General features: G+C 38.2%; 1 protein-coding gene across 1 annotated transcript in view; it reads right to left on the reverse strand.

Moving 5' to 3' along the window:
* Window positions 1-12609: 12609 nt before the first annotated feature.
* Window positions 12610-27007, reverse strand: part of gpr158a (G protein-coupled receptor 158a) — a 93858-nt gene continuing 79460 nt past the window's right edge. Inside the window, exons 7-12 of the mRNA XM_066718156.1 lie at window positions 24556-24794; window positions 21784-21922; window positions 16166-16271; window positions 15781-15927; window positions 15574-15657; window positions 12610-15094 (exon numbers count right to left, since the gene is read on the reverse strand). Of these exons, the coding sequence (XP_066574253.1) occupies window positions 13202-15094; window positions 15574-15657; window positions 15781-15927; window positions 16166-16271; window positions 21784-21922; window positions 24556-24794 (2608 nt within the window). The 3' untranslated portion in view covers window positions 12610-13201. The remainder of the gene's footprint in view (window positions 15095-15573; window positions 15658-15780; window positions 15928-16165; window positions 16272-21783; window positions 21923-24555; window positions 24795-27007) is intronic.

A 27007-nucleotide genomic window follows, 5' to 3' on the forward strand; every position in this document is an offset into this window, starting at 1 on the left:
GTATAATTATAGTTATCTGTAGGTTTATTTTGTTTGTTTTGTTTAATGAGATTACCTTGGATAGTGGTGTCATACAAAGCATCATTATTATAAATGTAGAAATAGATAATAAGCCTTTCTATCTAATAAAAATGCACTATTATATTTCACGAAGAATAAAATCCGATGTAGTTAATATCATTACCCATCATAGCTGAAAGCTGCAAATTGGTCTTGGTCTTATGTGAGAATAATATTTTGGGATGTCTCCTTCCTCCAGGTTTGTCTGCTTCCCCGAGCCCACATAAGCTTTCTATTCATTCCGCTTTAGATTTAGGAAACACAAAGCTTAGGCAATCCAGTCTGCCATGCTCAGACAGCTTAGCAGTGCATCTTGTTTAAAAACAAAAAAAGTTATCTCAATTAAGAAACTAGACTGAGACAGTTAGTCTGCATCTGGCCTGAAGTAACTGGTACTTAGAAAAGTGTATACATGGTGCCGTACACCATCATGAGTCAGATTGACAATGCATTCAGAATGAGAATATCCTGTTGTAAAGTATTCTAACATGACAATAAACATTGACATTTACAAATCCACGTATTTAATATTGTCACTTTAAACATTATATATGTGGGCCTCAGAGTATAATATATGTGCTACCTGCTATTACAGTAATGTGACCAAGCATATATAATCTCAATATGTCAAGTATTTTTAAACTTCTTACATCAATACACTGCTAAAAATTACTAAGAAAACCTATCCATTTTATTTAATATGCATAAATACTTTCCAAATAAGTAAATATAAAAAAGTCTCACTTCTTACATGTATTAAACTTGAATAGACCCAAAAGACTGTCAATATTGTAGCTTCACACCAATAAATAACATAAAATAAGTGCCTCAGCATAACAATAATTATAACTGTATTGCCTATTTTTCATCCTTGTTTAGTATGGATTTAGTTTTAAAGCACACCAAAGCACTGCCGTGAGTTATTCGTTTTTGTTATTCCCTGGTGTTCAGCATTCAGAGACATGTAATGGAATTTTTGTTACATGAATAATGAAAATCTGCAGTTTAAAAATGCAGTTCTGCGAAAGTATAAAATCATTAGTGGGCCATTAGGATTTTTTCAGTGATGTCCCTAATTGTCAAACATGCATTTAAATAAATCTTGCCCAATACAAGTTAAATATATTCCAGCCTAGGACAATGCGAACAAAAAATATGTATTACTGTCATTTTATGCCAAATTCAAAACAGCTGATCGAACTACCTTGATAAAACAATATTGTGGGAACAAACAGTAGAAGGGGGGACAGAGAACCAGTTTGAATTCCACTTCTATAATAGTCTTAAAATAAAGAGAAAGGTAAGGGGGGAATGGTCATCTGTCTTATACAGTACCTCTAAATATTGTAAAGGGCTCACACATTAGGTCCATTTGTGATCACAGATATAGCTCATAAGGGTGAAAGATTTAAATTCGCTTAACAATATTGCTATCACACTATTGGACAAATTTAACTATCGCAGTGTTTTGTGACTTTAAATGGTGTGTGTACTATATAAGAAGCCCTCCTTGCATCCAGGTAGCACACATCATTAGGAGCTCACATACATTAATAGCATATCTAATGCCCTACTCAAAAATCCATCATTATCAAATGTATTTCTGTCCTAAAATGTGTCATCAAATACTGTAACCGTAATCCTGTATGCATTTTAGCCATCGGGTGGTTTCACAAAACCTCTGGAAGTTTGTTATTTATACTTTATTAAGGGTGTGGACATATTTTTAGCCATTGCCTCAACATTATAGCTTATTTATAAACCTTTCCAAGAAATCCAAATCTTGCATACAATTAAGAAAGGCCTCACCTAAGAGCATTCCCATTCAGCAAGGATCTTTAAAAGAAAGAAGCTACAGCTGGAAATCATAACCCCTGATTGATGAGTAGCACCTGTCCTGCAGATTAGTGAAATCAGGGACATATTATGTTTATGTGCATCCACCAATTAAAATCACAGGGTGTAGACTTTGGAGAAGTTATGCTCTGATTCACCATCAATCCAGGACATTGCTCCACCTGTTTACTGTGTGTTCAGGCCTACATAATTGATGTCTCACCATTTCTGAACTGTAGAAGAAATTACAATGCAAGTCAATAATATAAGAATACACTTTTCTAGGAAGCCTTCATTAAGAAAGCTATTTCAATAAGTTAACACAAGTTAAATGTATAACTCTGCTGTTCAATGTTCAATTCTGAGTAAACATTTAAACATGTCTTTAATTGTATTGTTCTATATTGTTCAATCACTCCTTTTATTTATTTTCTCAAATAGTTTTGTGAATCACTAAGCAGTATACCTTTCTAGTCCATGTCTAATACATATCACACACTAAAGATAAACATAACAATTTTTCATAAGTATATAAAATTTAAATCAGATTACTTTTCCTAGTTAAAGCTCATTGGAACCAAGATTTACAAACATTTGGTTTCATATGTATTAAATTAATCTTTAACAATTTCACTCTTTTTCACCATATTTTCATAAATTGGGCCTCATTTTGGTTCTGTGACATCTTGCAACTTGGAAATATTCAAAGACAATGTTAGGTTACAAATGCAACCCTTGTTATTTGAGAAAGAGGACACTACCCAAAGGGGGAAGGGCCTATGTCATTACCATGGGACCTTGGTTAGTGAATTTTGCTGAACATAGCTGCCTATTGGCCACTGTATTGTCACTCAAGCAGCCCTTCTCTGCTTGTATAACAACCTTTATATACAGTGGAATTGCCTTTTTGATGGAAGTCAAGAGACAACCGCACAACCTTGTAGCCTTTGGGCAGCTTCCTCTTTTTCAGTTAATTTGGGTTGTACTGTATATAGCCGTATAGCCAAGCCATATAACCAATCACTTTCGTAATGCAAGGTTAGGCCAAAGCGCTGAACAATGCACTGACAATGCGTGAAGCTCACTCACACATTTTGCAGACACGGTGACCAGCAAAAACGCAGTCTTTAAAGAAACCAGCTTCAACTCAGCCAAGTGAAGTGGCTCAAAGGGTGCCTCGGAAAGTATATCCAGCACTTTGTCAAAGCACCAGGTAGGTAAAGAAAGGGAGCGAGGAGGCCAAAGCCTGTGCACTCCTTTCTGAAATTGGGAGGCTAGGAAATTGGCTACAGGTGGACATGACAAGTGGAAATGGCCACCACCTTGAGCATGGATGGGGACTTACTGTTGTCCAACAGCTGCTCCAGAAACTGCCAAATCACTGCAACAGGGCAGGTGACAGGATTGTGTCTTTTGTCCATGTCTGGGAAGTCTACAAGTGGTAAAAGGAAGCTCTTGCTGACTGGATAGTGGCTACAACAGTATCAGATAACCCTTGGGCAGCAAGTCCATCCCGCTCAGGGTCCAGACCCAGAGTTGCAGCCTTGGGTTTGGGTGTCACAGCACGCCCTGAACTTGTGGCAAAAGATCTATCTGAGTTGGTAGCTGCCAAGAGTGCCTACTTGCTCATAGCTGAGGACTGCTCCTTTGATTGAATTGACTGCTTTGTTTGAATAGAGCTGGGTCTGCGCCCAGAGCACACCATGCGACTGAGCCTGAGTGATCTCCCTGTCTGTTGATGTAGGCCACTACTGCTGCATTGTTCGTCTGAACTAAGAAGTGCTGGAGGCCAACGAAGATAGTCTGGTGTTCCAACGCATTTATGTGAAGAGCACTGAGAGTCTCCATCCACACCCCCTGGACTCTGCTGCCAATGCAAACCACAGTTTGATGCATCTGTCATCACCACTCAATGGCAAATTGTCCCAAGGGCCACCCAAAGGGTGAGGTTCAAAGGGCTCCGGCAAAGGGATACCATAATGCTGCTTCTTAACCAAAAGAGAGAGAAGCAAGCATGGATCGACAAAACACTGTCTGGTGCCAGGGTGGCAACCAAAGCAACAGAATTGAAATGTAGTCCAAGGAACTGTGCCTGCTGCATTGGAGTAAGATGCCTCTTCTCTCAATTGACCCTTAGGCCCAGCTCAAAGAGGAGGTCAAGGACCAGAGCTGTGTGGCTCAGGATGCGCTTCCTGGAGTGTTTACATACCAGCCAGTCTTCTAGGTAATCAAGGACGTGTACTCCCTTGGGTCTGGCACGGCATCCAAGCACTTGGAAAATCATGTAAATACGCATCCTTCATATCCACCGCAGTGAATGGCCTGTGCAATGGTGCACTGATTGAGCATCTTGAAGTGTAAAACCTTGAAGTGGCAGTTCAGCTGTTTCACATACAAGAATGGGCAGAAATTGTCATCTTCATGGGCACCAGGAGGTAAGGGGAATAGAATCCTTCGTGCTGAGCGGGAGCTGGCACTTCGCGAATATGTCTTGTGGAGCAGAGTGGAAGTGCCACACAATGCAACAGGTCCTTCACTTGCATCCACGCCACACCCCAGAAAGCAGGGGTTGGGGTTAATATTGTAGAGAGTCCTGGGTGCAAGAGTGCCAATTGTACAGTTGTTGTGGGGTGTACTGGTGGCCCAGAGGCTGCTGGAGCCCATCAGGGCAGGGGTGCTGGGCTGAGGGAGGTAGCGGAGTGTGAGTCCCTGACATGCCATGCATTCTGGCACCAGACCAACTATGGTTACGGCGAGGCGAGGCAGCTCGAGGAGGGGCTCCACATGGCGAGATGTGGTTTTGCAAGTCACCCTGGGGCAGGCCAGGTTGGTAGTCATGTCTGTGCTCGAGGCATCTGCCTGCGAGGTTGGGCTGGAGGGTTGGCTTTTGGTAGTATCGTCGACTTGGGAGATAAATTAGTACCATACATTCCATTTCATCATTTCAACCTCAGAAGGTCCATCATATTGCCTTCCGCAAGAAGTAGCAAAGCTGATTAATTTTGTATGAATTCTATCAACTTAAAGAAAACAACCACGTTATTAGGTTTCATATAAATATTTATTGCAGAGGAGGTATTTTATGTACATGCTATCACAATAGAACACAATATAAATCTACCAAATATTTCCATGTGGATGCTATAGCTTGTCATAAAGCATTAATATAACAAGTACATAATACAGTGGGTAAGGTACAGTTTCACTCACTATACAATTCATAACAGTCCGAAAGATAGAAGTTTTCAAGGGCAGTGAATGTCAGTCCTACTAATTATTGTTCTCATGCAGAAGCCACTGAAGCAATAATTACCAAGTTAGAGCATGAATATTATTCCCCATGAAGTGATTTTTAAATTAACATTACAAAATACATTGATAAACCAATAATAATACAAAAAATACCATAGTAGAATCCCAACATTAATGCAAAGTAATCTAAACAGCACATTCAATTAGGATTAATTATTATTGGAACGGCTACTAATAACATCAGTAATTCTTAAGCTGAACTGCTGTCTTCCTAATAAACAAACAAACAAACAAAAACAACAAAAAGTATGATAAATGCATTACCCATCATACAAAACTCTCTGTAGATTACAAATGTTAAAAGTTACCAACAGGAAGAGGTGCATTTTAAGTCATTTTAAAACAATGACTGTGAAAAGGGGACAAAGTAACGAAACATTGATCTAAGGAATGTTTATCCAGAATGGTCATGCATTGTCCCAACAATATGTTTTATTTATTCTATTAATTATTTTAATTGTACCCATACCAATTCAAACACACATTGATTACTAGGGTTGCTGGGTAAAATAGGACACATTAACAGATATCCAAGACCTATATGCATTCGCTACATCCTAAACATACAATATTTATGTTTTGGGGTCCTACTCCTTTTCTTTGAAAAATGTTGAAACACATTTAGCTGTCCTAGGCTAGAATTAAACTTGAAACAGTTTCAATTAAATCAATCTAGAAGCTGGAGTACAAGAGTGATGTATTATATCATCTTTCGATTCCATTTCTATGTTACATATTAAGCATTTACCAGGCACAGATTTTAACTGCTTTGCATCTGTTCAAGCGAACTCATTCCATCTCTTGACAATCACAACATTTTAATGTATTGGTTATAATCTGAGTATGAATCCGACCTAGATGTGTACCTAAAACATCATTATGCAGGTGCTTTTTTTCATGTGTTGTGAAAGTTTTTTTTTTCTTCTTAACTGAAAGAAAACCATGAACAATATTGTATATAATTTGATGTCATGAAAAACCTAACGTTTGAATATTATCTCTAAAATTAAACAGTGGAAAATAGTATTTTGCTGAAGTTAGTTCACATGACAATCAAATTTCCTGATGAATCTAATATCTGGTACTTGATCAATATGTATAGATCCTAGAAGATTGGGTCTAAAAACAAATACATGCATTTCAGACTTCCAATCTCCTGACTAGATTGGGTTTGAAAACCCTCAGTTATCTTGACTTTTTTAATGAACATAATAGGTTAATATTGATGATCATTCAGCGTACACATTATTTAATAAACAATTATAATTAAAAGTATATAGTAAAAGTGCCATTACTCGGGATGCAGTGCATATTTTTGTGTTGTTACACAGTGATTTCAACATGACCTGGCAAGATATACTCAAAGGAAACACATTGAAGGGATACAATAAAATGGCATCACATGACCTGAAACATTACTGCAATATGAGAATGAAAATGTATTTATAAAATAAATACATTAAAATTAACTGAATACATAGCATCTCATGTGTCGTAAAATAAAAATTAAGCAACATTAATTGTATTGACACGTATTTCATGATCAGATAATTATTATAAAAGCCTCCAGGAACACATTGATTTCAATAGAAATTTCACAATTCCTATAATAATTACACAGGGTATATATTTACATATATGTAAAGACTCCTATTGATAGTTGAAGGTTGCATTACATTATCAGTTCCATGACTTACCTACCTTTTAGAAATGTCATACTACAACATAGTTTATCTGCTTGGTGGCCCACAAAAGTGCCAAGTTACATTAAACTTATTTTAAATTAAGGAATGCTAACCCACAAAATAGCAGTATGTTCAACATTTAAATATATATTATAATGCAAACATACATAGATAATTTAACACATCCGCTACAGTAATACTAAACACATTTTAAATAAATCCCTAATGCAAGTGACCACTGCACAATAAAAAAATAGTAGTACTGACTTTAGGATAAATTATATATAGTATTTGGTAGAACTACTGCTTGTAGGGTAAAATAAAATAACAAAAGGTGTAAACCAAAAATAAATCAGATTATAAAATCCTTATAATCCTTAAAATATATATATATATTCTATATTACCAAAAGCAGTGGGGCAAAACCTCCTTCTGACGTAATGAAGCCAATGGAAATGTGGTGCTATGCGTGTGCTAGTGAAAAGATATATAAAGGTAACCTGTTATGCACAGTTCCTGCCAGTACAAGACAGGGATCTGAGAAGACAGGGGTTGCTACATGCAAACATTGTTGATTCCATATGGAATCCCTGAACATCCACAGGAATGAGGATACTTTATTCTTCCATAGGGAATATTGCACAGAATTGGAAGATTGTGAAATGTTCCAGAGCAGAACCCAGACCAGGCAAGCTATTAAGTGTGATGAAAATGTAAAATGCTGGATGACCTTTCTAAAAAGTGTCACCCAGTTGTAGACCAATGATGAAACAGGTGTGCCAAAATGATGTCCACTCTAGGTATGGAACAGTCAGTACAAGGATTTGTACAATCTGCAAACCATTGCCTATAAGTATGGAAGCACAGAGATTGCAAAGTGGTCCTGAGACCATCCAATTGGGGAGTGTTGAATCTCTGCCTACTGTATACTTCTGATGGGTGTCAGCAGAAAGAGTAATTCCTCCCACAGTATATAGTTTTGACTGCTCAGTATACAGGTACCAGTGTGGTGCCCTAGATGGGTTCTGGTGCCATGCACTAGAACAACACTAGTTAGCTAGATAGCACTGAATAGTGATGAAAAAATGTAATAGCTGCCCATAATCCTGACCTTAGTCCAACAGGATGCCTGTGGAATGACCTGGAAGGTCACAGAGACCAGCTTCCCTTACTGCTCTAAAATCTGCAAAGTGGGAGGAATGGAAAAGTAATCCTCTACGAAAGGAGAAAGTCTCTTTGTGGATAGCAGCAGTCATTAACGCTAAAGACAGGCCTACACCGTATTAAATGCATTGAAATTTGTTCAATAGCCCCAATACTTTTGGTTATATAATGTATATATACAGTACATACATACACCGGCAGTCAAAATTATGGCACCACCTGCATAGCTTACTGAGCTTCTATTAAGAAAGGACTCTACATGTGGCATATGCAAATGTTAATTATCCATTCTTTAAAAAAATATATATTAGCGAACGCATGTTAACGCAACTGTTAACTCTTACAGGTTGGTGAATTAGTAAAAGTATCAGGTATACTTGTATCAGGTAAACATTCTTTAGTGTCATGCAATACACATACAAAGTGACATGGGAGTGAAGGGTTATGATAATTATAATAAACACACCTAATAGACTAAAACAAACCTAAATGAGTTACATCAGAGAGAAGGATAACTGGTATTTTAACAAATGCACTGGCCTCTACTGCTGTCTAAACTTAACCACACTGAAATATTATGGCATGAGCTTTGCAGGAACATAACTGAAACCAGCATGAATATGGTTAGGAATATGATTAAGACTTGCAAAATATGCAAATATTTTGAAGGATATGCAAAAAAAAAAATGGTGATACATTAAAGCAGTTGTGATTGCAAGGGGAGATGTTTTGAAATGTGTAGGATGGCAGGAAAACATCTTTTGCAAATAATTTTGAAAAGATTAATGCATATTATATAACCCAATAGCCTATGCTGATTCATTCTTTCTTAGCTGTATTTCAGTAACATCTGAAGGTTTGCCCAAAATGCTGAATGCCACTGTGTTTAGATATAAACATCCTTCTCTCTCCCCCTCATTAGAGAGAAAAAAGAAAGAGACAGAGTTGCATCCAGATTCATTCAATCCCTTGATAACGCGTTACCAAAAGAAAATACAAAACATGTCTTTTGAAATACATTAATCAAATCAATCATAATCTATCTGTATTGTATGTCTCAATAGCATACCTGTCAGTAATAATTACACATTTCTAAATACAGTGTTCAATTCTATGCACGCCCTGACAATCAATGTTTAATGGAATTCTCCTCTGGCTTTTAATAGGTTCAGATACTTCTAACGAGGCATTTCTGGCCACTCCTCAAACCCAAGCCTCTCCAGCACCCCTACATTTTTTAAGATTGTGCTTGTGAAATGCTTTCCTGGGTTAATAACATTGGTTGAGGTCTTGAGTTTTCAGTGGACAATCTTGAAGGCTGATTTTATGCTCCCTTTTGTGGTTAACACATCATGGCATACTTTGGGACCAAGATATATGTGTCAGCGTCAACAAGGGTATCAGGATCAGAAAATGCAAAACAGCCTCAAAGCCAAACAGATCAGTTTTTTGAAGACCCTCAGTCTTCACTCAGACCATATTGCCAACCACACATTTGCATAAAACAGGATTTCATACTCTTCCTTGGGTGGTTAATTACCATCCCATCATCATGGTCAAAACTAGGATGCACATCAAGATAAATGTCTTTAAAGATGTCCACCTGACTTGTGGAGGTCAATGTAGTATTATCTGATGACACCTGACATTTTCTCTGACATTATCTCCCCATGATAATGAATAGAATTGACTATTGACTATTTTTTCATAATCAACATGCTTCAGTTAGCTTCCAGAGGTTTCATGGAACTGTAGTATAACCAAAAAAACAGGATGAAACATGCAGGTTTTAATATTTTCATGTCAAATGTTAATGCTTTTGTTGCAAATGCTATATGTTAACCTGCACTTTCTTTTCAGTCAGATTTCAGATGCACTTTATCAAGGGCATGGATAATGGTGGATATATCCTCTACCTCAATCTTGAAATGTTCCAGGTCTATGAACCAGACAATATGACTGGAAGAGTCATTTCAGGAAGAGGCCATGAAAGATGCTGACCAGTTCATTATTTGGGTAGGGTCTACAGGGTTGAAGACAATGGTCAAATTGTCTCTGCTGGTTTACACTATTTATTGTTTTACATTTAGAGACAGTTATTAGAATAAGAATCCTTAGGGAAATACATTTAGTGCAAATAGGATCAGTTGATGTGGGTAAAGGTTTAATTTCTCCAGTTCAGAGATACAGTGAGGGAAAAAAGTATTTGATCCCCTGCTGATTTTGTACGTTTGCCCACTGACAAAGAAATGATCAGTCTATAATTTTAATGGTAGGTGTATTTTAACAGTGAGAAACAGAATAACAACAAAAAAATCCAGAAAAACGCATTTCAAAAAAGTTATAAATTGATTTGCATGCTAATGAGGGAAATAAGTATTTGACCCCTTCGACTTAGTACTTGGTGGCAAAACCCTTGTTGGCAATCACAGAGGTCAGACGTTTCTTGTAGTTGGCCACCAGGTTTGCACACATCTCAGGAGGGATTTTGTCCCACTCCTCTTTGCAGATCCTCTCCAAGTCATTAAGGTTTCGAGGCTGACGTTTGGCAACTCGAACCTTCAGCTCCCTCCACAGATTTTCTATGGGATTAAGGTCTGGAGACTGGCTAGGCCACTCCAGGACCTTAATGTGCTTCTTCTTGAGCCACTCCTTTGTTGCCTTGGCTGTGTGTTTTGGGTCATTGTCATGCTGGAATACCCATCCACGACCCATTTTCAATGCCCTGGCTGAGGGAAGGAGGTTCTCGCCCAAGATTTGACGGTACATGGCCCCGTCCATCGTCCCTTTGATGCGGTGCAGTTGTCCTGTCCCCTTAGCAGAAAAACACCCCCAAAGCATAATGTTTCCACCTCCATGTTTGACGGTGGGGATGGTGTTCTTGGGGTCATTCCTCCTCCTCCAAACACGGCGAGTTGAGTTGATGCCAAAGAGCTCGATTTTGGTCTCATCTGACCACAACACTTTCACCCAGTTCTCATCTGAATCATTCAGATGTTCATTGGCAAACTTCAGACGGGCCTGTACATGTGCTTTCTTGAGCAGGGGGACCTTGCGGGCGCTGCAGGATTTCAGTCCTTCACGGCGTAGTGTGTTACCAATTGTTTTCTGGGTGACTATGGTCCCAGCTGCCTTGAGATCATTAACAAGATCCTCCCGTGTAGTTCTGGGCTGATTCCTCACCGTTCTCATGATCATTGAAACTCCACGAGGTGAGATCTTGCATGGAGCCCCAGACCGAGGGAGACTGACAGTTATTTTGCGTTTCTTCCATTTGTGAATAATCGCACCAGCTGTTGTCACCTTCTCACCAAGCTGCTTGGTGATGGTCTTGTAGCCCATTCCAGCCTTGTGTAGGTCTACAATCTTGTCCCTGACAACCTTGGACAGCTCTTTGGTCTTGGCCATGGTGGAGAGTTTGGAATCTGATTGATTGATTGCTTCTGTGGACAGGTGTCTTTTATACAGGTAACGAGCTGAGATTAGGAGCACTCCCTTTAAGAGAGTGCTCGTAATCTCAGCTCGTTACCTGTATAAAAGACACCTGGGAGCCAGAAATCTTGCTGATTGATAGGTGATCAAATACTTATTTCCCTCATTAACATGCAAATCAATTTACTTTTTTGAAATGTGTTTTTCTGGATTTTTTTGTTGTTATTCTGTCTCTCACTGTTAAAATACACCTACCATTAAAATTATAGACTGATCATTTCTTTGTCAGTGGGCAAACGTACAAAATCAGCAGGGGATCAAATACTTTTTTCCCTCACTGTATGTACTACCACCAGGTCTGCCTCCAGTCTGTGTGCAAAGGCTATGGTTAGAAGGAAGCCCACTATCAAGGCATGGGCTTCATAAACAGGCACTACCATTTACAAGTAGAAGTAAACTGCAACAGCAACCATAGCTGGTCAATAAACACAGAAGAGATTTGTAAGTAAATCAGAAAATGGTTTGCTAGGATGACTTCATAAATTAAATTGTGAATGAATGAATGAGTAATGTATATGTATGAATGATGAGACAGTGACCTATTTTAACATTGGGATGATACTGTGACATCATATTATTGCTGAGTCTAAACATAAACAAGTTGTAAACCAGCATTACTGTCTTGCATCTTACATTGTTCATTTCGACACTCAGGAAAATTATGGTAAATTTCTCAGATGTGGACTCTGCGCAAAATAGGACTCAGGCCACGCCTAAACATATTTACTCACATTCATACATATATACATATACAGATGTACAGAATAAACAATTACCTGCCAGAAGCATCCAGCCACAATGGTCAAAATGAATTTATTTTGAATTTTTTCCATTCAGACCCTTCAGTTAATAAATACAAGAGTGTGTAATCTGCTCTGATGTTCTGAAAAATACTTACATGTTTAAGGTTGAACTCAATTTTCAAGGCATAATGTGCTTTATAAAACCATTATTATTATAATTAGTAGTAGATTAATTATATATATATATATATATATATATATATATATATATATATATATATATATATATATTCTACAGATTATCTAGATATTGTTAACATAATGTAAATCATTTAAATTACCAGTACCCAAACCATGTAACTTGTTATTTTATTTCATATGTGTGACTGGAAAGAAGATTAAGGATGGGGGAGGGGATTACATTAGATGAGCAGGACAATTCCTCTAGTCTTATTTACATTTTGTGCTGTCCAGTTAATTCCAACAGGGCAGTATGTGTATGTACTTATAGACAAAACAAAACATTTACAGTTTAAATAACAGCGACTTCAATGGAATTGCACAATATGTTATGGCTTCAGTGGCAAAGTACACAAAACTATATGTGAAAAAATATGTAATCTAAATTGCAGTAAAAGTGACTTGTACTTGCATAATCTTGAGAATATCATATATCTTTAAGTATACATCAAATACTACATAGCAATCTGGAATGCTTAATATAAGACATGACAGTTAAAAAAGAGAGAGAAAAAAGGACCAAACATAAGGAAAGGCAGCTTGTGCATATCTCAGCCCCTGTACTTCCAAGTTGCCTGTAGTTCAATTAAAAAATAAAATTGATGGGGTTCATACTGTGAAAAATGCTTAATGAGAAATTAATATTCTGGTGTCCAATCATGTAAAATGTCATGCATTTTTCCCTGAAGTTTCGTCATCAAAGTCCCATGGGCAAACCTCAGCCATTCTGCCTTCACTAGCAGCACTTCCTTTCGAATTTTGACTGTGTTTTGTTGTAAATGTATTTCTGTCCAATTCTTTACTATCAGGCAGACCCTCAAAATCCCATGGGCAAATATCAACTTGCTTGCTTTTGGCTGCTCCCAGTTCATTCACTGTGTCTTTTATTTTATCTGCTGTTGATGTATCTTGAATGCTTTCAACCTCCCAGGGACAAACCTCTGCCATTTGGGCATGGCTAACAGGTTTATCTGTAGCTTTATTAGAAGTACCTTTCTCTCTGCTCTTTGATTTACCTTTTTCATTATCTTTGTCTTTTGTCTTTTCCTTAATCTTCTCTGATACCGAAGCTCCTGACATTTTTGTGGAAGATGTTCCTTTCTTTTTTGAAGGAGAATCCTTTGTTTTTATTAAATGTGTTGGACTGGAAGTCTTATCGGTATTTGGAGAAGATGGATCATCATAATCCCAGGGGCAAACTTCGATCTTTTTGGTTGAAGGCTGTTGCAAACTGTTGCTGGATTTTGATGGGTCAGAAAGGGGTCCCTTTCCTTTAACCTCAACTGGAGTTATAGTCTTCTTCTGTCCTGCCTGTTTGATCTGATCTGGCTCGGGTGACTGTACTTCAGAACCCTTGGCTGGAAGCTCCTCAAAATCCCATGGACACACATCAGCTTTCTTGGATGGATTTGAATTCTCATTTGCAGAGTGTTGTGGCACAGACTGACTATTTGATGGTATCTTAGTCCCATCAGTCAAAGCCTGGGACTCTTCGTGATCCCAGGGGCATATTTCTGTTGTATCAATAGTCTTCTGGTTCAAATGTCTACTATTAGAAGGCAAATTATCTGCAACTCTTTGCTTCTGCTGGGATTTCCCTTTACTGTTGGTTCCGTGCACTGAAGTTGACTCCGCAATGGAGACATGTTTTTGGACTTTATTTTCAGATGGAGGTGTGGGAAGGTCCTGAACTTCCCAAGGACAGACTTCAAACACTTCACTTTGATCTTTGGATCCTCTCTTTCCTGATTCGGAGCAGATGGACGGTTGGCTGCCACTTCCCTGGCGCTTCATTATTCCATGTTTGCTGGACCGTCTTTTCTCATCATGACCTGTATTCTTCTGGTGACTATCTGTTTTTTCAGCTTTCTCCGAGTGGGTCTTGCTGGACTCCTTGGTCTTGTGATGACTCTTCTGCTGTTTATTGTTGTCTTCAATGCTCTGCATTTTGCCTGTGAGCCCCAAAGTTTTCTCCTTCGCACTAGCGATAACGCTGAGGGATTTCTGTAGCATGGATGTTCTAGGGTGCAGTGGCTTTTTATCTGCAGTCAAATTGTGCGCACTGGCTGATTTACATACCAGAGGAACAGACTCTGCAGATTCAGCTTCTATCTTCTCTGTGGACTTTTTCACCAGCTTCTTGCCCATCAAGGCATCAAAAATTGAATTCTCAGTGTTGGACACTTCCATCTTCTCTGTAGCAGAGCTGCTAGAATCCTCACTTTGATCTCTGACATGATCATAGCTGCTGTGTGACTTCTTGATGGAGAACACTTTGTTCTTCAGAGACTCCTCCTTGGATTTAGAGTTGGAGTGTGTTGGGTCAAAGGGATTTTTCCTCAATGTACTAATGCTGTTCCTAGCACTGGTATGATCCACTAAGTCCTTGTCCTCTCTGCTGCACTGTCTGCTTACTGACTCCGGAATCTCAGTAATGCGTCTCATTATAGAGCGGCCCAAACCTTTCTTGGAACTGCGTTTTTTCTGCAGATGTGGATTATTGGCAAGCATCTTCTTTCTCTTGTATATCTCAAGCTGGGCATACAGCTTCTTCAGTTCTTCCTAATCAATTTAAAATACAAAAAATATAATTAGTACATATTATCTTGTCATTTGGAGCACAATTATTAGCATATACAGTTCATAATAAAAGCACACTTTAATCTGCACGTAGAACATGCACTACAGAGTTAAAACATGCAGCTACGGACAGAGCTAAATACAAGATAGCATGCACTTTGACATAAATAACAGACGAGACTGCTTCTGTCAAGGACAGTTTAAATAATTAAATAGATCATGTTTTATTGTTAGATCTGAAAAAAGCCTCTGTACATAAGAGTTTTTGATATAAAGGTAATGCAATTGCACAGTAATACACCCAGTCAAATGAATGGTGTGGCAGCTGTCTTGAGCAAAGTTTATTTGCAGATCCTATCTATCTGTTCTTGATAAATAGGTCTTGCCACAGATGAGTTATCCCATTCAATTTAGCATGAGAGACTTCTTCAGCTCTAACAAATAACAAAACCTCTGCTCACATTGGTACGTTTTTCCCAAAGACTGTCGCATGACCTTACACCACAGCCATTACTAGAACTGAACTGGCCCATTTCGTCTGGTGTCTGCAATAAAAAACCAAACTGGCATTGCTCAGTGTCTTTTATATAATGGTTAATAGCCATGTAATTTGTTTTTACAAAATGCATTTGGCAGAATGCAACAAGTTACAAAACAAATTAATCTACCCGAATATCATCAGGATCCAGGCTGTGCTCGCTCCAGGCTGATGTTATACTGCTGTTCAGATAGGACCCAGACCGACCTAAATCGAGCTCATCTTCATATGCGTCTGTGGCAATGTCATCCCTTGGGTTGGTCCCTGCAAACAGGAACTGATAAGGAAAAAGTATCACATTAGCACCAGGTTTATCAACAGCAAAAAGGCATGGCCTAGCTAAGTATTTAATGATTTGTCATAGGCTTCGTGTGCTCCAGGTGGATGATGCATGTCCTGCACATGAGCTTTACTAGCTTTATTTCGGCGCCGGAGAACATCAATTAAAAGAAAAAGAAAATGCAAAAAAAGGAATCAACAAAAGGAAAAACCAAAAGGATACTAAGGGACAATACCTTCGGAATGAGGAGCAGACCCAGAGTCATGGTCACAGTCAGGTGTGCATGTGCAAAGAACAGCATCAGCATCCAGTCTGGGTGAAGGCTCGATGCAAGAGTAAACCTGAAGGTACAAAATAAAAGTAATAAGGTATCCGATACACTTACGGCTGATAAAATAATGAATAGAACAAGTAACACAATCCAGGTGATATAAACAGAAGCATTACCAATAATAATTTAAAAATATTGTAGAAGTACAAACAATTTAAATAGAAGTGTATTCTTAACCCAAGTATTAACCCCGTATTATACATCAACATTGATTATAGATCACTTAAAACATTTAAATGAACGTAAGGTATCATTATTTGAATGATAGGTTGTTCTTTTTTATTTGTATTGTGTGGCATTTTGGAATGTATTTCTAAAAGGTTTTTTTAAACGTATAGTTGGAAGGCTGTTTTATGTACTCATATTTGACTATTTATCAGTTTTATTTGATAAGCAATTTAAAACATTGTTAGTGACTTCCTATAATCAGCTCAGTGAAGTGTATACCTGGGAGTCATAAGGAACCCAATATGTTAAATACCGAAAATATTTAAGCCTTGCTTAAATTTACAAAATAGATTTCCAAGGGCCATAAGCTGCCCACAGATAGCAGGTTGCAAAGCATGTGCGTATACTGATCCCAACATGCCATTTCTTTTGCCCTTGTACACAGTTTTAAAATAGGATTGTCTTGTTTGTTTATCTTGCACTCAAAACTAAAAAGGTATTCATTTTTTGGAGGGGGGTGTTATGATTTTTATAAATTGACTTACACTAAAGAAAACGCATTAAGAGTTCATGAAAAACATGGAGTATTTATAGGGGCAATATGTAATTACACAGCACAGTTCAAAAATCTTTGAGTTGAAAGTAAAAATTCCATTGTTCATCTTGTGTTTTTTATAGTCATCATTAAATAATGTAAAGGAGGAAGTATTGTAGCACATATGAATATATCATAAAACCTGCCCAGATTTAAAATATTACCTATTTACCCTTTGCTTGTAGTTTTAACTTCCAAACTCTTGTGCTCTACATTTTCTGGGTGCACATTATTTCCACAGTCAACTGTATAAATTATAAGAACTGTGCTGCTTGATTCCTCACACTGTGGCACTCTGCTCATATTATACATTTTAAAGAGATTACTACGAAAATAAGTGTATAACGTATTGTAAAAAATACAACAATGTACCTGCAATGTCCCTGTGGTCTGTGTCAATGTATTTTCCCTACTTTTGGCTTATGTGCATGAAATTTGACTTTGCAGGATCCATCATGACTGTTTATGGGAACTGAACTAATTAGCAGTTCAGGTAATTGTAGTAAAATCAAATCAAAAGTAGATCACGATGACTGTATATATTTGCATCATGAACAATATTGTAATGTCAAATTGTCTTTTTTTGTGTGCAAAGGCACACTACAGAAACCCCCCAACAACAGCCAGCCAAAAGACATACACACATACACTCACCTAAAGGATTATTAGGAACACCATACTAATACTGTGTTTGACCCCCTTTCGCCTTCAGAACTGCCTTAATTCTACGTGGCATTGATTCAACAAGGTGCAGAAAGCATTCTTTAGAAATGTTGGCCCATATTGATAGGATAGCATCTTGCAGTTGATGGAGATTTGTGGGATGCACATCCAGGGCACGAAGCTCCCATTCCACCACATCCCAAAGATGCTTTATTGGGTTGGGATCTGGTGACTGTGGGGAGCCAGTTTAGTACAGTGAACTCATTGTCATGTTCAAGAAACCAATTTGAAATGATTCGACCTTTGTGACATGGTGCATTATCCTGCTGGAAGTAGCCATCAGAGGATGGGTACATGGTGGTCATAAAGGGATGGACATGGTCAGAAACAATGCTCAGGTAGGCCGTGGCATTTAAACGATGCCCAATTGGCACTAAGGGGCCTAAAGTGTGCCAAGAAAACATCCCCCACACCATTACACCACCACCACCAGCCTGCACAGTGGTAACAAGGCATGATGGATCCATGTTCTCATTCTGTTTACGCCAAATTCTGACTCTACCATCTGAATGTCTCAAGAGAAATCGAGACTCATCAGACCAGGCAACATTTTTCCAGTCTTCAACTGTCCAATTTTGGTGAGCTTGTGCAAATTGTAGCCTCTTTTTCCTATTTGTAGTGGAGATGAGTGGTACCCAGTGGGGTCTTCTGCTGTTGTAGCCCATCCGCCTCAAGGTTGTACGTGTTGTGGCTTCACAAATGCTTTGCTGCATACCTCGGTTGTAACGAGTGGTTATTTCAGTCAAAGTTGCTCTTCTATCAGCTTGAATCAGTCGGCCCATTCTCCTCTGACCTCTAGCATCAACAAGTCATTTTCGCCCACAGGACTGCCGCATACTGGATGTTTTTCCCTTTTCACACCATTCTTTGTAAACCCTAGAAATGGTTGTGCGTGAAAATCCCAGTAACTGAGCAGATTGTGAAATACTCAGTCCGGCCCGTCTGGCACCAACAACCATGCCACGCTCAAAATTGCTTAAATCACCTTTCTTTCCCATTCAGACATTCAGTTTGGAGTTCAGGAGATTGTCTTGACCAGGACCACACCCCTAAATGCATTGAAGCAACTGCCATGTGATTGGTTGGTTAGATAATTGCATTAATGAGAAATTGAACAGGTGTTCCTAATAATCCTTTAGGTGAGTGTATATATATATATTTTTTTTTGTTTTGTTTGTTTTTTGTATGTGTCCCTGTCAATCACTTACCTTTGAGAATCAGGCAAAAAATATTAAATGACAAGACATTCCTGTGAGAGCTAAAAGGCCTTTTTTCATGTATGTTGCTGTTGATGATGCTGTGTGGTGGCAAGTCAAACTTACAAAATGAATTCAGTATTGATTATATACACTGAGTGGCCACTTTATTAGGTCCACCTATCCTATTCATGAAATAGACTGCACAGTCAGTGACAGCATCATGTGTTCAGACTATGCAATGTAAAGCAGGTAAGCAGGTACCTAGGGATGCTGTGTGGGTGCAATTGAGAGGGTGAATAGGCAAGACAAAAGATTTAAGCAACTTTGAACAGGGCATCATAGTCGGCACCAGACGCGCCAGTATGAGTCAGAAATAGCCACCCTGCTGGGGTTTTCACACAAGTCACAGGTGCATCGAGAGTGGTCCACCACTCAAACAACATTCAGGCAACGGCGGTCCTGTGGTCGGAAACAGCTTTTTGATGAAAGAGGCCGACAGGGGTTGACACAGCAACAGTCAGTCAAATAACAGCCGAGTACAAGAATGGTGCAAAAGAGGTATATCAGAACGCACAACTCGTTGTATCGTGTCACGGACATGTATATGGCAGCCAACAACCTAACCAAGTTCCACTCCTGTCGGTGAAATACAAGAAACTGCAGTTGCAGTGGGCTAAGCAACACAAACACTGGACAATGGAGGATTGGAAAAACATCGCCTGGTCTGATGAATCCCGGTCCCTGCTGTTTCATGCAGATGGGTGGACCTAATAAATGTATCTAATAAAGTGGCCACTCAGTGTATATATCATCAGAGTACAAACAGAAGTATGTGACATCATTGAAAGGGTGAAAATGTTAAAATGGGCCGGACATGTTGCAAGAACAGATTGAAGAAGACCACATAAAAGATGGGAAGATAAAACAAGCTTGGCTGGTGTGACCTGGAAAAGAGACACTGTACACTGAAACCAGTAGAAACATCTTGGGAGGCCTGCACCCAGCCGTGGATCAATAAAGGCTGATGATGACGACAATGATACAGAATCCCTGGATGGAATTATTTTCTGGTAACTATCTATTAATGTGCATGTATTTATACAGCAAAAGACTGTGTGTCTGTACATATTTAATTCTCATTTTAAAATAACCATAAAAATAATTTACACCCTTAATAACAGGAAAAGTATATCTATTGACGTAACCACAAACAATTTATATTCTCATTTCTGTTTTCATTAAAAGGTAATTATCAGTGGTTAAAAATATCTGAGCTGTGTCAAAATATGGATCCAGAAGGCAAGTCTAATTACTGGTCAATCTGATCTGGACTAAATTCCAATTATGTCATTACCAACTGGGAATACATTTTCAAATGTCAGCTGAATAGCACAATATTGTAATTGATGGAGGTCTGCTACTGTACTAATCCATGGCATAATGTTGCATGCTGGGGGACAAGGAAGTGGTGGGAATGGACATGTTGGGTTGCACTATAATGGAGGGCTGTAGAAAGGAGCAGTATTGTAAAGTATAAGATGCTATCTTGGTGTGCAGGTAAAGAAGTGGGCTGTTTTGTCTTATATCTTGTATTTGAACATTTAATGCTAGAATATTCATCCCATAGCTCACATATGCTTTGGTTTTTCATATCATCAAAGACATAATGTTCTTACAGATCCCTTCCATGGCCGTTTCAAGCAGGTTGAGAAGAAAGCTCAGAAAGAACATATCTGTACTTTTAGTCCAAGAGACAACTTTGCTTGTTTAAAATTAATATCACATGGAGTCCTGCTACAAAATAACTCCAGGCCACGCAATAGTGTTGTAGGTAAGGGTGGGGAGTAGTGAACTTTAGCCCTGAGACAAAGCTTTTATCTGGTCAAGCACTAACCTGGTTTATTTTCTTTACACTCATTCAGAATTCAGAATCCTACAGGTGGGATATACTTTACTATATATATAGTATATATATAATATATAAATATATAGATATATTTTACTATACTAAACTATACTATACTATTACTTACTCAACTTATGGTAATAGAGGTGTCTGACAAGCTGAAATCCCAGCCTCAGTTATCGCCACCTATTCATTTCTGAATTAACTAAACCTGAAAACTTAGTTAAGCTTCATGCCAAGAAAAGGTAAAAAGGAAATCACTTCCCTTTCAGTAGCACATGAACACTAGTAGGCTATGCTTATGGTTAGGTTCAGAAAACTGAGGCTCAATGGCAGTGAGGACCTGGGGAAGCTCAGGGTACATGCTAATCAGGTGCATGACTGTAAGCGTGGGTTTCTGATCCGCCCACTCCAAAACTCTCCAGGAATATCAGCAACTTCTCTAATCACACTAACAGCTCCTTCCATGACTTGAAAAATAAATCTATTGCCTTGTTGTTCCTTGCCTCAAGGATAACTAAATATAAAGGCAATGTGTTACTGCAGTAGAGTATATTAACTGCGGGCTGCAGGGTGAGGGGCGTGCAGTCTCGTCAAAGGACTGATGAAACACCGGAGCAATGGGTACTGCTGGAGAGTTTTGAAGAGGGTGTATCGAGAACGTCCACTAAAAGCACTGATGTCCCAATTTGGCATGCTAAAGATAAAATAGAAATCTGCAGATTTTTTTGAAGTCTTGTTTTATACATAGCAAAACAAGATAGCGCTACAAAATGTGAATCCACATATACATTTTTGCATGGTTTCTTTCTTTGACCACTTAAAAAACAAACAAACAACAACATTTACTAGCTGTATATACAACAAGAGGTTAAATGCTTGTTTGTTTCTTTCTTGCTCCATTAATAAAAAATGTCTGCAGATTGCTTACCTAATGATATGGAATATTGCAGAGATAATGAGTTCATTATGGACTGCAACGGCCATATAGCGTGGTTCATGAAATGCTGATGGCACTGTCCGCACGGCATAGCAGAGATACACTCCCCACAAGAGGAAAAGAAATTCAGCTGTTTGGGAAAACACAAACAGAACATGGGTTGACAGCCAGCCTGTTTTCTGTAATATATAAAAATCAGTTTAATTCAATGAAAACCCCAAATTAAAAAACAGTAATTCTGCATGTTGTCCGATTTTGGAAAACATATATTCTTCTCCTGGGAAAATTACAAATGTAAGACATTCATATTTTATAACACTCTGACATGTTTTGACATTTCCCACAGTCGTTTCCTGGCTGTCAGCTTTATAATGCAGTAACTGACTTCAGATACTGAATTCAATATAATTGTTCTTTTTCACATTTAAAACTCCAATCACTATTGCCACGTAGGTTGCCAGGAGAGGTTTATTGCATATTACTCTAAATGTATACACCATTTCCTTTTAAATAACACATATAAACGGTGCAAAACACACTAAAAAGACCGGTTCAGCAATGGAATCCTCTAGTCTTGAGTAAGTATGCACCAAACTATTGTATATTAAGGATATGTCCCTTGAAAATCATCTTCACATCTGAATCTGGTCCTGGGCAGAATTTGTTATGAGTTTGGTAAGGGTTACATCAGCATAGGTTTGACACATCCCTGGGGTTATATGTCTAGTAGCAAGAGTGCTAATGGGATCGCTACTCTCATTTGCTTAACTAGTGAGGGTACCTCATATTCAAGATCAGTTAAAGCAGTTATTGGTAACGTATCGATGGGACTGTCTGACCTGTCCGATTCTTTCACTAAATTAAACCACTCAGCATTTGAAAAAGGGTTTAGAGGCCCTTCTTCATGCATTATTCTGACCCACAAGATGCTTAGTCCCTGTAACAGTGAATGATTGGTGACCTACTGCTGTAACAGCTGACTCCAAATTCAGGGTTTGAACAACTGCTCCAAACATCCTATCTCAGTACTGTACAGATCATGTCACCTGAACCAAGAAGTTGCCGGTTCTTTGCTTAAATTCTACACAAAATAATTAGTTGAGAATGCTCCCTTGCTTATATGACAAACAGCAATTCCTGAGTGGACAGTCATTATAATGTATTCATTCATTTTAAAATCAGCTTACAATGATTAAATAAATATAAATCGGTTTAATTCTGCCTGCTTTCGAGGCACAATGCAAATGTCACAGAACGTCTGTGTTTGATAATTCAGAAAAAACAGTTGAAAATCTATATAAGAATATACATGCTTTGTTTGGTTTCCTTTTTTGTGAAATGCAGGGTTTGTCACATGTCATTGGGAATATACCTAGAATATGCTTCATTAGTTATTATTTTGGTAGGGTTTTAGAAATGTACAGGACACTACAAATGTGTGCCAATTTGCGTTTGTTTGTTTGCTATGTTTTGGTTGTTGGTTTATTTATTTTCAAATTATAGGAGTAAATTATTTAGGATGAAAATAATATAGTTGTCTCTGAAATCAAGGAACCATACCTATTCAAATCCTTACTGTCTTTTGGAAAAGGAAGATGTGGATATTTCTAACCCTTTATCTAGTCAATGACCTGAGATGTCCTTTTACAGGGTTGTCAGTAAAAGTGTCTTCTACCGCACTAATTTTCCTATCTTCTCCAGAAACATTAAATGATTATTTGTTCTTGAAACTCTGAACACAATTTCTTCAAAATCACTGGTGTGTTTGTTACTGTATTACATGCTTTAAAATGTGTTGTTTATAAAGGAATGACATGAAGGTTTTTAAAAATGTGTATTTATTTTCCTGCTCAGCAAAATATTTCAGTATTTCTATAATATTAGTAACTTTCATATGTAAAATATCAATAATCACTAATGATCAATACTTAAGGTTTCAAGTTAAACTAAGTAATAATAATAATAATAATAATAATAATAATAATAATAATAATAATAATAATAATAATAATAATGTGCCGGGAGGCACAAATGACTTACAGGTAAACCTCACTGCAATAGTTTTACGAAACAGGAAAATTGATGATGCCTGATAACTATTTCCAGGTTTCATAACTACTGCTCCTATTTAAAGGGCAGATTTTTACAAGTAAGTGACAGACATATGAGCAATCAGATCTCTCTAAATGTGTTATGAGCTGGTGTAATAAATTGTCTGCTCCCTACTGATGCCTTGGCAACTCCCAACAGGGAACCAATTAATCCCTGACAGATTTAGATAACGCTTAGTACTTTATTAATAGTTCTGCGACAAGAGTTCTGGGGCAATGCAAGTCAATTTATAATACACCTAAACCTGATACCAAGATCAAGAATTTGCTAGCCAACGCATTCTGAAGTTTACCAGAGGCAGACATATACAAATTGTACCAATAAAAGATAGAAGAAATTATATAACAATGCATGTAGTATGAACCCTCCTAGAGCTAATACTCGAATCAAGGAAAGTATATGTATTTCAGTGTGACAGAACACCAAAGGGGAGTATTTTATCAAATGTTCATCATGTATTTGTTTATGTTCTGGGGGATTTTATTTATGGTTTTTACCTTTTACCTAAAATCTATAAAAGAGCTTTTGCTCCTCTTGTTTTCATGGCACGTAAGAAACCATACACACATAAAATACTATATATAAAACACACATTTTTGTTGTTTCTTCAATGAGTTGTAAACAGGAACAAAAATAAACCACAAAACCTACCAATAGCCATCATGTAGTCCCAGCGGTCCAGCAGACACATACTGAATTGCAAGCCATCTGGGGTGAACCCCACATCAATGAGGGAGATATTTCTGTCCATGTTCTGACAGACCGCCGAGGTCCAGGCGATGAGAAACCAGCACACTATGAGCAGAATGATGCCCAACATCCTGAGCACCCGCCAGCTTGTCAGGTAGGGAATCCTCTGGGCTGTTCGGGACAGGAACACCTTTAGAACTCTGCAACATTCCAAAAAGAGCACATCTGCAGCCAGGCATCGGCAGCAACGCAAACCTGCCACACACTGTTCGCCCTGCTCAAGCTGTGTGTAGAAGTGATGGGAGACTAAAACTTAAAAGGATTGCAAATCTTACATCTTTAACATAATTAGCACTTGATTCATTATTATACTCACTACTCATATTTTATATCATAACCTCTACACACAAATGTACATTTATATACATATATATCAACCCCTCTCAGATGTGTCAACACCTTTTCCCTCTACAGTGCACACAGGAAGTGGATAAGTCTCTGTATGATGAACAGAGATCCCACTGGTGCGTCTGGGTTCATCCATTAGAGACAGTTGCCAAGTCTACAGTTGATGTCAGGTGAAGCAGGATTTCTTATCCCCATCAACCTGAGGGTGCCATTGATGCAATGCAATGTCTTTCTCATTGTAAATTGAATTAATTCACATCATTTTTTGTGATTTGTTTGGTTTTGCAGTGCAATCTCTATATTCTGCCTTTTTGTGAGTATTTCTTCTCCATGTATACAATTAAATGAAGTGTCTACAGCAAATCTATTGCAGGCCTGAAATTCACCACAATCAATCCTACAGCATGCAAATCTTAATCTTCATAATACCAGTCTAAGTGATCCTTTCATATAAATTTATATCTGACATATAAATACATTAAATTGATAAAGTTTCTCTAGTATTTTTTAACAAGGGGTCTATCCAATATTGATCTTTGCAGGTGCTAACTTCAACCTAGTGGCCCTGTTTCAGTTGAGATGAGTTTTTTAATACATTTATCTTGCTTTCTTAATTAAGTGTTTCATTAGTCCTTCTTGACACTTCTACCTGACACCAGCCCTGTAGTACATTTTTGTCTTCCATACCTTTAAATAAAGAAGCTAAGTTCTCATTATTCTCAGTCTGAATTTGTGCTAGTTGCCTGACCCCTTTTAATCATTTCCCAAAAGCATTTTCTACTTCCCTATTACCCTTGGGTCTGCAGCTTCATTTCCTGAGTCACATTGTTTGTTTCCTGCCACCTATCTGGTAGATTTGGTAGGAAGCATAATAAATTATAGCTGGCTCAATTTAAGTGCCCTGGGCTTTGGTATTATCTTGTTTCTACGCCCCCCTAGTTTTCTAGAGCATTCCACGATAGAAGATTATGATATACATACTTTAACTTCTGCGGTACTACTTCATCCATTTCTGTCCCCATGTAATTTATATATTTTACCACATTTATTTTCAGTGAAGTTTTGTCTCTGTTGTATAAGCAAGGAAACTAACTGTGTCACTCCTAAGGAAGAGGGGGAGTTATTTTTGTGTGTAATTGTCCATCCATTTCTGCACTATAATCTCAAGAATACTGACAGGCTGTCCAGTTGCACCCTGGTTGTTTGCTCCAGAGCTCAGATTGTCTCTTAGTTTCCAAAGTAGAGAAGCATGAAAGGCTAGCGAATTAGCCACCCACTACTAACCCCTCACATTTGTATTTATTTTTTGTGGGGTGGGGAGTTTGCTGTTGTTGTTTGCTCTACGGTGTTGGTAAACTTATGGCTGGATGATTTGACCTTCAGAAAGCTTGCTGTGTCTCCAATGCATTGAGAGATTTAATTGGCTATTTTGCCATCAGTGGCAGTGCTGTGCTTTGCGCACCCTCCTCAGCTATCCAATCTGTTTCCTAGCAGTCTCCCTTTCTCCCTCTCTTTCTCTCGGCAATGAAACTGTGTCATTTCAATGCTGCCACTATGAAATGGGAAATCTGCTTTACAGGCCAATTAATCCCTGCAGGAAGGATGCTGTACATTTTGTGTATTAATGTTGCAGGGCACAGGCACGGCGTTTTGAAATATCTGGATGGATGGATTGTCTAAAAATCCTTGCATGGCTGCTTCAAGCAATAAACAGACAGTATAAAGCGGAGTGCTTTTTTGAAGTCTGAAGACAGGTCATGCCTTGCCTTTTTACTTGCATTCATCCCTGTCCAATGTAGATACATCAGGACATTGTATTAGTCAGATTATTGCAGTACTCACTGATTTTCAGGTTAGAGGAGTAGTTTATGTGTTCTCCTTATGTGCCTTTTAAATGTAATGTTCATTTGCAGACTCTTCTGTGTTCTCCACATTCTTACATCTTCTCTTCCAGAGTATTTTCCGGTATCGTTAGGCAGGGATAATAACCACAGCATGCACACTC

The sequence above is a fragment of the Amia ocellicauda genome, chromosome 2, assembly GCF_036373705.1.
Source record: "Amia ocellicauda isolate fAmiCal2 chromosome 2, fAmiCal2.hap1, whole genome shotgun sequence".
Lineage (NCBI taxonomy): Eukaryota > Metazoa > Chordata > Actinopteri > Amiiformes > Amiidae > Amia > Amia ocellicauda.